At 41.1% G+C, this 15,858-nt stretch overlaps 1 protein-coding gene across 1 annotated transcript in view; it reads left to right on the top strand.

Annotated features, from left to right (window-relative positions):
* LOC106611167 (cysteine-rich motor neuron 1 protein) overlaps positions 1–15,858 on the top strand; it is a 181,405-nt gene that overhangs the window by 76,523 nt on the left and 89,024 nt on the right. The window contains exons 3-5 of the mRNA XM_014211086.3: positions 6,658–6,900; positions 7,921–8,041; positions 8,192–8,313. Of these exons, the coding sequence (XP_014066561.1) occupies positions 6,658–6,900; positions 7,921–8,041; positions 8,192–8,313 (486 nt within the window). The remainder of the gene's footprint in view (positions 1–6,657; positions 6,901–7,920; positions 8,042–8,191; positions 8,314–15,858) is intronic.

Genomic DNA, 15,858 nt, shown 5'->3' with positions numbered 1-15,858 from the left:
AACTGGTTGAACTTCCCAGATACAGTAGCAGGCAAAACTGGTTGAAATAACGTCATTACAACATTACCGTTTTGTCCGCTGGGTTGTTAGTGTGATCAGAAGAGTCCAATTTACCATCCTCTGACATTCACAGATGCTCTTAACCAGAGCATCAAACAGACCTAAAAGTGTCATAGGGTCAGCTACGAGTCAGGTCTAAGTGAAGGAGTAGTAGGATGTTGTTACCGTACCAACATCAATTGGTCCATTTCTTCCAAAGATGTTGTTTACTTCCAAAGTTGTTGTTTACTTCACATATGCTCCATGGGTAAACCATGTCATTTGATATCCATTTTGCATTGACCTTTTACCTTCAGCAGAAATGTTTCCACAATCCTTTTAGTGAGCGGTCCATAGTGAACTCTGAGATGTGATACAGCTGTATAATCACACAAACACAGTCGTTAAATATGATCAGGTCTTATCTCTTCCGTAGCTCCTCTTTTGTAGTTCCTTGCATTGTGCTCCCAAACACTCTCCTTCATCTAATATAACCTAATTATCCTCCTCCGCTCAGTATCACTGCTCTCTTTGAGGGCCTTCTTTCTATCTTTCTCTTTTTCTTTCTTTCTCTCTCAGAATCAGTAACCTCCAGTAGAGAGACAGAATGGATGCATTTAATACAGCGGATGTGCTTTTCTAAGAGCCAATGTAAAACAAGTTAGTACAAAGGTGGATTCTATAGTACTTTTTCCACTATTCTCTATACACCTCTGAACTCGGCTCACTGGCATAATATAAATCGTTAGTTGAAGCTAATTGAACACAGGTATCTCAATCAAACCGTAATTAAAGAGTCTAGAATCATTATCTTGTTTTCTCTTTCAGCTGTTTCCTACTTTGTTGCTTTACGCTGGATCCTGACAGCATTCGAAAAAGAGATACAACAGAAAGCTGCCTTTGCCTTTTGGATTTTTGCTAGGCTGCAGTCATTTGAGAATTCTAGATTGGCCTTATCAGACAGGCCCTTTGCTGAGGTAGCTGGAGCCTGTCTTTACAGTGAAGCTCTATTCTGTGTTAGTTCAACTTCACCCGTCACAGACAATCACTATATTTCAGAAGCTTTCGTCCAACCCAATGTGAAACTTTCTATTCTTTTTTATTCTTCAAGCCCAACAAAAACAACAAGAACAACACTTCAAAGCTAGTCTTACCAAGTAGGCCTGCTTCCCTCAGAAAGATCTAACATTCTAGATGTGCCTCCAGAGCTTCAGCCTAGCTCTGTTCCTTGTTGCCATGCCAGACTTGGAGGCTGTTCTAAAGCAAAGTGAATTAGATTTTCATTTGCAGTGTTTGACTTGTACATGTTGTTTTTTCACAAAAGAATTTGGGCCAGGATAGTCCACTCAGTAACAATTGCCACTGTTATCCAGGGAGTTCTGGGTTCCATAGAATTAATAAAAATGTACACATCACATAACAGTGATGTTACACAGAAGCATATACAGCATACCCAGTAGCATGCGTACCAACGCACAACGCAATAGCATAAATACAAAATTACACTCACATTACATCTGTCTAGGTTTGTGTACAGCTCTTTTGAAGGCGGACATGGTAACTAGCTTTCGTGTGGATAAGTCCAGCTTGTTCCAGAGCAGTGGTCCAAAGAACTGCAGACTGCCTTGGAAAGCCATGTTTTTAACTGATGGTTGTGCCAGCAGGTACGTTTCCCATTGTTCATAGGCTTTGGCTGTTGCACTGGTGCACCCCCAGAAGATGGGTGGAGATTCACACCTGAACAGGCCTGACATGTATTCAGGCAGTTTGTGCTGTGTCACCTTGAAAACAGTCACTAGGGTGTTGTAATGGATCCTGTCCATCAGTGAACCTCTGTTTTATGTGCTCCCTCCATGAATGCCGGTCATGATACGAGCAGCCCTGTTGATGATACGCTGTAGCTGATTTAGGGATGGACATGAGTTATCCAGTATTCAAGTACTGAAATGGACGTTAAAGCTTCATCTTTAACCAGAGATCAAAAACCAAAAATACTGTAAAACTATTTAGTAGAATGTGCTTTGTGGCTGCGCGATCGGGCAAATTAAATTAAATGTAGTCTTGAAGACAACGTTAATTTACTTTGACTCTAGTGTTCCATTTCTACATGTGCGGGGCACAACAAAAAATAAACCAAGCCAAGCATCACACCATTCTTCTCCCTAAATTCCCTTTCCCCTCCGTGTCTCATTCATTCAATTACGTTCCGACCACTCCCTCCACACCAGCTCCCGTTAGACCTACAGAAAAAAATACTCAAAAAGCGTATCTAACTAGCTACATTCTTTGCCAAATGATGACAGTTTTATCACAAATTCAAAATGGACTGGTTGATTGAAGCAGGAAAATATGTGTTCCAACAATAAGCTGCAGTTTTGGAATGGTTGCGTCCCATCTATTTTCTGCTTGAGCTACTTTGCAAACTGCTAGTGGCATTTTAAATTGGTTAGCCTAAGCTATAACTCCCCAAAACATAAATAAGTTCACCACTGAAAATATACAAAAACAATAGTTTGGTTAGTTTGATAAAGACAAATAGTTTGATAGTTTGATAAAGACAAATTTGATTAAGACAAACAAATGTCTAGGCCATAATTCATCACCATGCAGTGTTTAATATCGAATTGTTAATCCGTTTATAAAATTCCAAAGAACAAGCAGAATAAACAGAAAAAAATTATAAAATGTTTATATATTGAAAAGAAGACAGATTTTGGTGTGTGTAACTCTCAAAACATTATTTCAACTTGCCAAATTGAGCCCTGTTTAAAATGATGACTGTTCCAGGCACAATAATCTTCAGATATATGTACTACATATTCTATCCATATACTGTCCATAACTGTTCCCCGGGCGCCGAAGACGTGGATGTCGATTAAGGCATCCCCCCGCACCTCTCTGATTCAGAGGGGTTGGGTTAAATGCAGAAGACACATTTCAGTTGAATACATTCAGTTGGACAACTGACTAGGTATCCCCCTTTCCCTTTCCCTTAATGTCTATACATTCCATCATATACATTATATATACAAAAGTAAGTGGAAACCCCTTCAAATTAGTGGATTCGGTTATTTCAGCCACACCTGTTGCTGACGGGTATAAAATCGAGCACACAGCCATGCAATCTCCATAGATAAACATTGGCAGTAGAATGACTGAAGAGCTCAGTCTCTTTCAACATGGCACTGTCATAGGATGCCACCTTTCCAACAAGTCAGTTCGTAAAATTTCTGCCCTGCTAAAGCTGCCCCGGTCAACTGTAAATGCTGTTATTGTGAAGTGGAAACGTCAAGAAGCAGTAACGGCTCAGCTGCGAAGTGGTAGGCCACACAAGCTCATAGAACAGGACCACCGAGTGCTGAAGTGTGTAAAAAACGTCTGTCCTCGGTTGCAACACTCACTACTGAGTTCTAAACTGCCTCTGGAAGCAACGTCAGCACTAGAACTGTAAGTCGGGAGCTTCATGAAATGGGTTTTCATGGGCGAGCAGCCACACACAAGCCTAAGATCACCATACAGTACACAATGCCAAGCAAATCAGATAAAATGTTATTAGTCACATGCGCTGAACACGACAGTTGTAGTAGACCTTACCATGAAATGCTTTCTTACAGGCCCTTAACCAACAATGCAGTTTTAAGAAAATAGAGTTAAGAAAATATTTACTAAATTAACTAAAGTAAAAATAAAAAAGTAGCATAATAAAATAACAGTAATAAGGCTATATACAGGGGGTACCGGTACCGAGTCAATGTGCGGAGGTACAGGTTAGTCGAGGTAATTTGTACAGTAAAGTGACTAGAGTAGTGTAAATCTCAGCTGGAGTAGTATAAAGCTCGCCGCCATTGGACTCTGGAGCAGTGGAAATGCGTTCTCTGTAGTGATCAAATCTGGGTTTGGCGGATGCCAGGATAACGCAACCTGCCCCAATGCATAGTGCCAACTGTAAAGTTTGGTGGAGGAGGAATAATGGTCTTGGGCTGTTTTTCATGGGTCGGGCGTGGATGTTCCAGTAAAGGGAAATCTTAACGCTACAACATAAAATTACATTCTAGATGATTCTATGATTCCAACTTTGTAGCAACAGTTTGGGGAAGGCCCTTTCCTGTTTCAGTATGATAATGCCCTCGTGCACAAAGTGAGGTCCATACAGAAATGGTTTGTCGAGATTGGTGTGGAAGAACTTGACTGGCCTGCACAGAGCCCTGACCTCAACCCCATCTAACACCTTTGAGATGAATTGGAACGCTGACTGCGAGCCATCCCTAATCGGTCAACATCCGTGCCCGACCTCACTAATGCTCTTGTGGCTTAATGGATGCAAGTCCCTGCAGCAGTGTTCAAACATCTAGTGGAAAGCCTTCCCAGAAGAGTGGAGGCTGTTATAGCAGCAAAGGGGGACCAACTCCATATTAATGACCATGATATTGGAATGAGATGTTAGACTGTCACGGTTGTCGTCGGGAAAGGAGGACCAAAATGCAGCAGGAATGTGGATGCTCATCTTTACGTTTATTTAACTCAAAAGAGAACACCAAAATAATAAACAACGAATACTCACGATCAACACAACAGTCTCGTTAGGCTCACACACGCTAAACAAGAAACACGACAGTACAACAGTCTTGCAGGCTATACTAAACGCAGTGCAAAAACAACTATCCACAAAACACAAAGACAAACACACCCTACTATATAGTTAATTGGGGTTGGACTCCCAATTGAAGGCAGGTGTGTTGAGTTGCCTTTGATTGGGAGTCCAACCCCAATTAACTATACATAGAACCACAGACATAGACCAGTGACAAACCCCATACACATACATCAACTCCCCTCTGCCACGTCCTGACCAAACTACAATAACCAAATATCCTCTATACTGGTCAGGACGTGACATAGACGAGCAGGTATCCACATACTTTTGGTCATGTAGTGTGTGTATATATATATATATATATATATATATATATATATATATATGGAATCATGTAGTAACCAAAAAAAGTGTTATTTTATATTTGAGATTCTTCAAAGGAGATGGTTTGGGATGAGTTGGACTGCAGAGTGAAGGAAAAGCAGCCAACAAGTGCTCAGCATATGTGGGAACTCCTTCAAGTCTGTTGGAAAAGCATTCCAGGTGAAGCTGGTTGAGAGAATGCCAAGAGTGTGCAATGCTGTCATCAAAGCAAAGGTTGGCTACTTTGAAGAATCTCAGATATAAAATATATTTTGATTTGTTTAACACTTTTTTGGTTACTACACGATTCCATAGGTGTTATTTCATAGTTTTGATGTCTTCACTATTATTCAACAATGTAGAAAATAGTAAAAAATAAAGAAAAACCCTTGAATGAATAGGTGTGTCCAAACTTTTGGCTGGTACTGTAAATGTAAATGTTTCTCCAGCACTGATGTAAGGTCATTTAAGTAAATGGAGAACAGTAGGGGTCCAAGCAAACTCCCTTGTGGAATCCATTCAACACAGGTTCCTGGCCTGACTGCGTGCTCTGCAGTTTGGTGTACTGACTCCTCTTCTGTAAGTATGATATGAACCACTTGATTGCAGTGGTGTCAAAGCCTAATTTTGCAAGCTTCCTCAGGAGCGTGTTGGGGTGAACATTTACATTTACGTCATTTAGCAGACGCTCTTATCCAGAGCGACTTACAAATCATGCCACATCTGATTGTTCTTCAGATCCAAGAACAGTGCTGCTGTGTCCTCCTGGCTGTTACAAGCTGACTTGATGTTCTACACAACCCTTTGCACTGCTGTAGATGTGCTGTGTATCTTCCTAAAGTCATTTTGATAGGCTGTTGAGTGAGAAATCGTTGACAACCTGTGTGTGCACCAGCCTTTCCAGCACTTTGGAGACAGCACAATTTATACTGGATGGTAGTTGGCCATATCTGATTGTGTGTGCGTCCCACTTTCGATTTTGTGTGTATGGGTTTGTGTGCGTGCATGCCACATCCGATTGTTTGTGTGTTCAGCTTTTTGCCTGTTAGCCTCCTGCGTCTGTGTGTTATCCGGAAAGTGAGGGCATTAGCGCGCCATACCTCTCTCAGTTCCTGTTTGTTTGCTGTACTCATAATTTCAGCAATTTACATTTTCACTTCATTCACATTCACGTCAATGTTGAATGCTTGTTTTACCTGCCCATCTGATGGACTTTTATACTTCCTTCATCTAGCTCTCTGTTTAAATAAAGGTTGGAGTCAGAAAGGAACTGTTGTGCTTTTGATGGAAAAGTGTCTTTACTGATTGTGTGTATAGAATCTTGGACTTTGACCTGAATGGTAAATAGTCAATTTAATTGACTGCCCAGCCGACACATTTTAGGTCCTTGAATGTCCTTTGTAGGTTCTTAAAGGTTAGCAATAACGTTCCTGATTCCTCTAACGTCCATTTGCCGAATGTTCTGGGTGTCCCAACAGTGTTCCTTTCAGAAACATTCCCTGAGAAAAACAGACATGTTTTAAAGTTTCAGTTTGAAATTCCTTGAAATGTTTTTACCCATTACACTAAAAGTAACAGCCAGGGCAGATTATTTCATCTGTAACTGTACAAATAGTTTCTTAAAGCTACAATCAACAATCTGATCTCTCTCTCTCTTGCAGAGGAGCGGCCTGACTGTTCTAAGGCACGGTGTGAGGTGCAGTTCTCACCCCGCTGTCCTGAGGACTCGGTGCTAATCGAAGGCTACGCACCCCCTGGAGAATGCTGTCCCCTACCCAGCCGCTGTGTCTGCAGCCCTGCAGGGTGCCTGAGGAAGGTGTGCCAACCTGGATACCTAAACATCTTAGTAGCCAAGGGCTCTGGGAAGCCTGGAGAATGCTGCGACCTGTACGAGTGCAAACCAGGTACACTAGCTACCAATAACAATTTCTAGCAACTATTTGTGACATGGCAATATTGTTTTCTGATTCTGATACTTAGCTCATTGTAGTAATAATAATAATAATTATTATTATATTCCATTTTCTGAACGCAATTCCCAAGCTCAATGCCCAAATTGTAGGCTACATATGAATGTATTTACACTCATGAATGGCAGCTGCATCCTTCCGACAGTGGTTTATCACCTCGAGTTGTGGTGTAACAAAGGCCCTAGCCCACAGAAGGAGTGGTTGCCAGGATAGGAATGTGCTGGTGCCGTGATCTCCCTGTTCACATAAACAGACAGCCTGACATATCATGTTTCAGTTAAAATACTGACATGTCTGTTTTCTTAACACACACTACTCCCAATGTGCTCTTCTACAAGATTTTTCATGGTTGTCTCTGTGTTATGCCCTCCCTACAGGTATGCTATCTTAATTTGATCACTCTGTTATCGCAGAAAATGTTTCTGCATTGCAGGAAATGTAAATTGTAGTCTATTCGAGGTTTAAAAAGGCTTTTAAAGTTTGTAATTTCCACTTAAAAATACTTGATTTGCCCTTCCGAAAAATGTATCAACCCCTACAAAAATGTCCATTAATAATTCACATTTCCTGTTGCTGCAAGATTGTTTTCCTGCTGTGAGAAACTGGTCAAATTAACATACTTACTGCAGCTCTGATGATTCTCTCTGTGTTGTGTCCTACCTAGCGTTTAGTGTGGACTGCAGCACTAATGGTTGTCTCTGTGTTTTACCCTACTGTACCTAGTGTTTAGTGTGGACTGCAGCACTAATGGTTGTCTCTGTGTTTTACCCTACTGTACCTAGTGTTTAGTGTGGACTGCAGCACTAATGGTTGTCTCTGTGTTTTACCCTACTGTACCTAGTGTTTAGTGTGGACTGTAGCTCTGATGATTCTCTCTGTGTTGTGCCCTACCTAGTGTTTAGTGTGGACTGCAGCACTAATGGTTGTCTCTGTGCTTTGCCCTACTGTATCTAGTGTTTAGTGTGGACTGCAGCACAGTGGAGTGCCCTCTTGTCCAGCAGGTTCAGTGTCCACCTGACAGTTATGAGACCCAGGTGCGTCTCACCGCGGATGGCTGCTGCACCCTTCCCACCAGGTGAGCCTCGACCTCCCCCTGAATGCAACAATCAATGCACTTTCTTTGGCTGTTATATAAAGTAGTCAGGTGAAATAAGTCAGGTGTGAGGGTGTATCCATCTGATGTGTACTAACCCTACGAATCCCCCTCTCTCCATCCCATCTCTAGGTGTGAGTGTTTGCCTGGTTTGTGCAGTTTCCCGCAATGCACCGTGGAGAGCTCCCCCCAGGTGGTCTCCCGCGGTGACGGTACCCCCGGGCGATGCTGTGATGTGTACGAGTGTATCAACGGTGAGCTTGGCCCTTCTCTCTCCCTCTGCTTGGCTTTGAGCTGTACTGCATAGCACCAGTCTCACTGTGTCTGAGCTGTTATGCAGGTTGAAGGTAAAGCCCTGTTTTCCTGCTTTCTTCTCTGGTTACTTTTGAAAGAATATTGTGCCAGGCCAGCTAACGGGGGAGTTTAGGATATAAGCACTAAGACATGAAAATATTTACACTCGGTGGGCGTGTTTGATAAATACAACCGCATACCTTGCTGGATGTTAGGTGGAACCCGCTATGTGAAAATCCTTCTAACAACAAGATAGCATATTGACTGTTGAAGAGGGTTGTAGGTGGCATGTACTCGGTGAGAGGATGGCAGAGGTGGGACCAAGTAAGTAAGTCTCAAGACAGGCAAGTCCGAGTCAAGTCTCAAGTCCTAAACTTTGAGTTTCGAGTCCTAAACAAGTCATAATGTACTCTTTACCAAATTAGTACCATTTCATATTTTTAACAAGAATAATAGTTAGTATACTACATTTACGCAAATTATGAATGCTTTAAAAAATATATATATTTATTACTTTCCAAATTAACATTATATTTCCATGGAAATACATGGGTAGCCATGAGAAAGACCCCCCATAGCGATCGACTATCGCTATGGGGCGCAATCGGGCGATGTAGGCTTGTACACAATCGCCCAACCTTAACACACAACACACACACCCTCTCTGTGTGTGGTTACAGTAGGCTAACATATGTCAATGGTTTTTGGAACAGCAGTAACATCAGGCAGTATTTAGGCTACAAACTGCCCAGCCAGTTGTAGCTTGATCTTGGGTGCAATGATCACGTTCCCGCACTGACTGACTGTGTGGAGGCTCATTGACTTAATGTTACGTTAGCCTACATGCTACACTAGGAAAATTATATATAGCTGTCGTCTATATTAGCCAGGACTTACCGTTCTTTGTGCAGCTTCAAATGTGGAACCAAGTTGGAAGTTGTTGCGCCTCCATCTAATTTTCTTCCCGCATGTTTTGCAAGTTGCAATCAATTTTTTTGTGGACTACAGCATAGTCTTCATATCAGAAAATAATAATTTGGGGTATCATCTTTCCAAGGGCTCCGACTGAATCCACCCACTGACGTTCCTCTGCCACGCGCAACTTTTTCTCAGCTGTCACAATTGGCTGCTGTCCGATTCAAACTGTAATCCGTTAAATGAAGAGTTGATGCGCTGCACACTTTTTTTAATAGCATCATTTTTAATATTTGGGCTTGGGGAGGGTATTAAATCAGTTCGAGTCAAAGGGCTCAAGTCCAAGTTAAGTCACGAGTCATTGGTGTTAAAGTCAAAGTCAAGTTGTAAGTCATCATATTTGTGACTCGAGTCTGACTCGAGTCCAAGTCATGTGACTCGAGTCCACGCCTCTGGAGGATGGTATTGGATTTTTTTTTTATGTTACAGGAATGCAATACACGTCAGGGGTAGAATTGTGTGGGAATGTGAAATTATTTTAACATGTAAAAAGCTTTATTCTTGGTAAATTAACAATGGTGAGTTCCCAGTTACTTTTATAAAATTCCACCCCTGAAAAAGTAGAGCTACAGTTAAAAAATACCCCACCCTCCGCTGGCAACACAAGTGAAATATCAGCCAGACTATGAAAAAATACAATCATCAAACCAGCAGCTTTTGGGCTGTAGATTCTGCAGGTTGAAGAAGAGTGCAAATGTGACTCGTTTTAGGAAACTATGCGTATGTCGCGCGTCACTACTTTTTTATTTTTGAGTAGATATGCCTACAGGAACATGTGAACTTTCATGTTCCTTAATAACACACTTGTATGCCATCTGTAAATACGAATAAAATGGTTAAATTACAAGCCTAGTTGGTTTAGCAATGTAAGAAGATTGATTGGCTGAGACAATGGATGGGCTGGACATGCTGAGAGATGAGATTGAATTGGTCTGCCATGTAGCACACTTCTGTCTATAACATGAGCTCATCAGTATATCCTGTTAGGGCTAGGGGGCAGTATTGACACGGCTGGATAAAAAACGTACCCGATTTAATCTGGTTACTACTCCTGCCCAGTAACTAGAATATGCATATAATTATTGGCTTTGGATAGAAAACACCCTAAAGTTTCTAAAACTGTTTGAATGGTGTCTGTGAGTTTAACAGAACTCATATGGCAGGCCAAAATCTGAGAAGATTCCATGCAGGAAGTGGCCTGTCTGACAAGTTGTGCTTTATCTTGGCTCTTTTTATTGAAGACTGAGGATCTTTGCAATAACGTGACACTTCCTATGGCTCCCATACGCTCTCAGAGCCCGGGAAAAAGCTGAAGGATATCGAGGCAGGCTCTGGCTGAAACACATTATCGCGTTTGGCAAGTGGCCGATAAGAGTACTGTGGGCTTAGGTGCGTGCCCGAGTCGACCGAATGCTTTATTTTCTTTCCTCTGTTTACCTAAATGCAGATTCCCGGTCGGAATATTATCGCTTTTTTACGAGAAAAATGGCATAAAAATGGATTTTAAACAGCGGTTGACATGCTTCGAAGTACGGTAATGGAATATTTAGAAATTTTTGGTCACGAATTGCGCCATGCTCGTGACCCTTATTTACACTTTGGATAGTGTCTTGAACGCACGAACAAAACGCTGCTATTTGGATATAACGATGGATTATTTTGGACCAAACCAACATTTGTTATTGAAGTAGAAGTCCTGGGAGTGCATTCTGACGAAGACAGCAAAGGTAATAACATTTTTCTTATAGTAAATCTGATTTGAGTGAGTGCTAAACTTGCTGGGTGTCTAAATAGCTAGCCCTGTGATGCCGGGCTATCTACTGAGAATATTGCAAAATGTGCTTTCCCCGAAAAGCTATTTTAAAATCGGACATATCGAGTGCATAGAGGAGTTCTGTATCTATAATTCTTAAAATAATTGTTATGCTTTTAGTGAACGTTTATCGTGAGTAATTTAGTAAATTCACCGGCAGTGTTCGGTGGGAATGCTAGTCACATGCTAGTCACATGCTAATGTAAAAAGCTGGTTTTTGATATAAATATGAACTTGATTGAACAAAACATGCATGTATTGTATAACATAATGTCCTAGGGTTGTCATCTGATGAAGATCATCAAAGGTTAGTGCTGCATTTAGCTGTGGTTTGGGTTTATGTGACATTATATGCTAGCTTGAAAAATGGGTGTCTGATTATTTCTGGCTGGGTACTCTGCTGACATAATCTAATGTTTTGCTTTCGTTGTAAAGCCTTTTTGAAATCGGACAGTGTGGTTAGATTAACGAGAGTCTTGTCTTTAAAATGGTGTAAAATAGTCATATGTTTGAAAAATTTAAGTTTTTGCATTTTTTAGGTTTTTGAATAACGCGCCACAGGATTACACTGGCTGTTACGTAGGTGGGACGATTTGGTGCCACCTAGCCCAGAGAGGATATGTAGGTAATCCTTTATAATGCAGCTTTTTAAAAAGATATCACGAAGAACTGCAAAAGTCTTGATAATGCTCTCCACTTTCTGAAGGACTGATTTTTGAAATCAGTGGAATGCCCGATGGAAGCAGAGTATGATAGCTAAGGAGATGGAGAAAATTCAGGGGGAGTCGAGAATAGAACACAGAAGGCTGTTGTGTAAAACACCTGTCTCCAAATTACATCTTCAAACTAAGGGCAAGCATGGCATCCGTGACAGAGAGGGAGAAGCATTCAATCATGTATACGGGTAAGAGAGTCTAGCTAAATACGTTTTCAGATATTATACGATTCTAATTTTGTCAGAAAGTCATTTTCATTGCAAGTTAAAGGGACTGTTAGCTAGCTATCTAACGTTAGCTGGTTGGCTCGCTAGCTGGCTGGCTCGCTAGCTAATGTTACGTGTATGATCTGTTTAGTAATATTATTCGTATCCCAGAGCCATTTGCATTGCTACTGTAGTTATAGCCTAATGTTAGCTACAGTAGCTAGCTAACATTGAACCTAGTTCGTTAGCTTTAGCTTCCTGTACATTCATGCAGGGTAGTAATGTTATGAGTTGGGATTATGGTTTATTGTTGAACTAGCTAGCTAAATATATGTCTGAACAAAACACTCCACTAAGCAAGTAACCATTTCACTGTACAATTTACACCTTCTGTATCCTGTGCATGTGACAAATAAACCAAAGTCAAATTAGGATATAACGTTAGGCCAACGAGACAGTGTCCAAGTTCTAAAATTCTCCGGTAGAATGCACTCTTTTTATGTCCTCACACCCACAATCATAAACTATTTTCTGTAATTAGCTTGCCATTAACTTTTAAATAATGATATCATTGTGATATTCCTGTAATAGTGAATATAAATTAGCTAAAGTTAAGACATTGTCAGCTATATGGTCATTATTTGAACTTAACGTTAGCTAGCTATCTAACAAGCTAGAAACTAACCAAAACATTGTTTAGAAAGTTGCTGTTAGTTGCCTGGTTTGCTAGATTGACATTCAGTAACAGTTAAAAGTTTGGACACCAACTCATTCAAGGGTTTTTCTTTCTTTTTACTATTTTCTACATTGTAGAATAATAGTGAAGACATCAAAACTATGAGATAACACATATGGAATCATGTAGTAACCAAAAAAGTGTTAAACAAAATATATTTTATATTTGAGATTCTTCAAAGTAGCCACCCTTTGCCTTGATGACAACTTTTCACACTCTTGGCATTCTCTCAACCAGCTTCATGAGGAATGCTTTTCCTACATCCTTGAAGGAGTGTAACGGTCGTCGTATGAAAGGGACCAAGGCGCAGCGGGTTGAGTGCTCATTTTAACTTTTAATTTAGAACACTGAAAACACAAAACAAGAAAACGTACGAACGCACAGTAATGCAGGCTACACACAGCAATGCACAAACAACTTCCCACAAAGGGACAGGTGCAAACAGGCCTACTTAAATATGACTCTCAATCAGCAACAACGATGTACAGCTGTTCCTGATTGAGAGCCATACCAGGCCAACAAAGAAATACACAACATAGAAAAACATAGAAATACAAAACAAGAACATTACCCAAAAACCCCGGAACACATAAATCAAACACCCCTCTTACATAAATACATATCCCATTAAACCCCGAACCACATAAAACAAATACCCCCTGCCACGTCCTGACCAAACTACAATAACCAATAACCCCTTATACTGGTCAGGACGTGACAAGGAGCTCCCACATGTGCTGAGCACTTGTTGGCTGCTTTTCCTTCACTCTGTGGTCCAACTCATCCCAAACCATCTCAATTGGGTTAAGGTCGGGTGATTGTGGAAGCCAGGTCATCTGATGCAGCCCTCCATCATTCTCCTTCTTGGTCAAATAGCCCTTACACAGCCTGGAGAGTTTGCAAAGCTGTCATCAAGACAAAGGGTGGATACTTAGAAGAATCGCAAATGTCAAATATCTTTTGATTTGTCTAACACTTTTTTGGTTACTATATGATTCCATGTGTGTTATTTAGATGTCTAGATGTCTTCACTATTATTCTACAATGTAGAAAATAGTAAAAATAAAGAAAAACCCTTGAATGAGCTGATGTGTCCAAACATTTGACTGGTACTGTATACTAAATAATTGCTTAAACAGATGTTTTTTTTGGTGTTAAAATACACCAGTTATGCTATTGTGGACCACCAGGCTGGTGGTGTCATGCAGTCTGTCATTTTTGTGTTTATACTTTTTCATAAGGACAACGACAAGTTTAATGTCGGACGACAATGTTCATGATGTCACTGCGACAACTGTATACAGACATGTTGATAGACCTATTATAAACCAGCCTTTAGTATTGAAATCTTTGTTGTTTAGTTCACTACCGTACTCACTCTGTTTAGCAGAAGGCCTCACATGTGAATCCTTAAAGAGATGGGTGGGGCTAAGGCTTAATAGAATGCTGAAATGGTATAAACAAACATGAGCTCTCCAGTAGGTGTCCAAAACACTCAAGGGCCATTTTCTGAAAAGTGGGGTTACAAGTTTATCAACTTTCAAAGCAGAATTACTTTCCCAATTTTCCTCAACTGAAGTGTATGATATACCATTTTCTACTTTTATCCAATGTAAAAAAACGAATCGAGCCGGTCAGTCACAAATTAGCGAGAGAGTAGGAGAGAGGAGGTTGAATGGGCAGAAGATTATTTTCATATTAAAGCAAATTCTCAAGGATTTATTGAGCCCACATTATGAGCGATGGTGAACTTTCAAGTTTGAGCTAGCCGTTAAAATAATAATTTCAAGACCTTGCATTTAAAATAAGGAAATCTCCAGTATATTTACTCTGAGAGGAGATCTAAGAGAGCCATGGCATACTGTATGTTGCAAATTATGTGGGAAAAGCAAATCTAGCGAGGAGGAGATTTTTATGTTGGTTGACGTTGGGGCAACAGGGGAGAGGGTGTGACAGGCAGTGCAGTGCTTCCCTTCCCCTCTTAGCCCTATTAGCTAGAACAAACATCTGTTGGCAATGTAGAGCCAGGGGTCTGTGTCATCCCTACATCCTGCTGTGAAATTGCCTTTTGTATATTTGGTGATTTCAGAACAAAGAGACATGCGTTCAGAGATCTACCCTCAGAACATCAAAGCACCAAACAGAAATATACACTGATTGAACAGCTGGCTCTATGGTGGCTTTATCTATCTGCCTGAAGGGAAGGAGGGAGCTGGAACTAATATTCTCCAGCTGAAGGGGGTGGAGGGTGGAAAGGAAACAGGGATTGAAGATGAACTCATCCCAAAGGGTGGAAACTGAACTGGGAATCAATAGAACAGCAGCTGTTGAGTCAGGTCACCCCTGTAACACACATACACACACACACATCACCCCTGCAACACTACAGCTCTGTTGTAATACTACCTGACCTCTTCAAGGTTTGCTGTGACTCCCAGTAATTAACATAAAACAAATGAATGCCAAACACACAAAGACACCATAGTAAAATCTCACTCTCAAGACATGCACAACCACTGTTTAGTGAGAGAGCTACAGATGCGGAGGTATTTCTACACTATTATTGATCAGTGTATGTGTGTGTGTGTGTGTGTGTGTGTGTGTGTGTGTGTGTGTGTGTGTGTGTGTGACCGGGATCACTCCTTCAGCCAGCTAATCGAGGCTATCCACCTCTCTAAGTTACCTCCATGGTAGGAGCAGAGAGAGCCCACAAACCTGACAAAGACCTGCAGTTGAACAACTGACAGGAGCCTCGATTATCTGGCAGAGGGAGAGATCCTGGTCACACACACACACACACACACACACACACACACACACACACACACACACACTGCACTCAGGAGAAAAGATGCCAAGTTCATGATGTTGATGACCATTCATGTCTCCTCAGTCTGCTCCGAAAACAGTGAGACAAATAGAAGCACATGTTTTGGCAAAGCAGTTGTTTTTGTCTGTTTTCTAGTCAATAATTCAGCTCTTATGTATGTGTCCCTTTGATGCTGTGTGATGTTGTCCGATGTGAAGATGCTCAGAGGAAGTGGAAAACCTCTTGTCTT

This window comes from Salmo salar, chromosome 09 (assembly GCF_965601325.2).
Source record: "Salmo salar chromosome 09, fSalSal1, whole genome shotgun sequence".
NCBI classification, from domain to species: Eukaryota; Metazoa; Chordata; class Actinopteri; order Salmoniformes; family Salmonidae; genus Salmo; species Salmo salar.
Note: the sequence above shows the minus strand (reverse complement) of the source record. Positions and strands in the feature narration are given on the sequence as shown.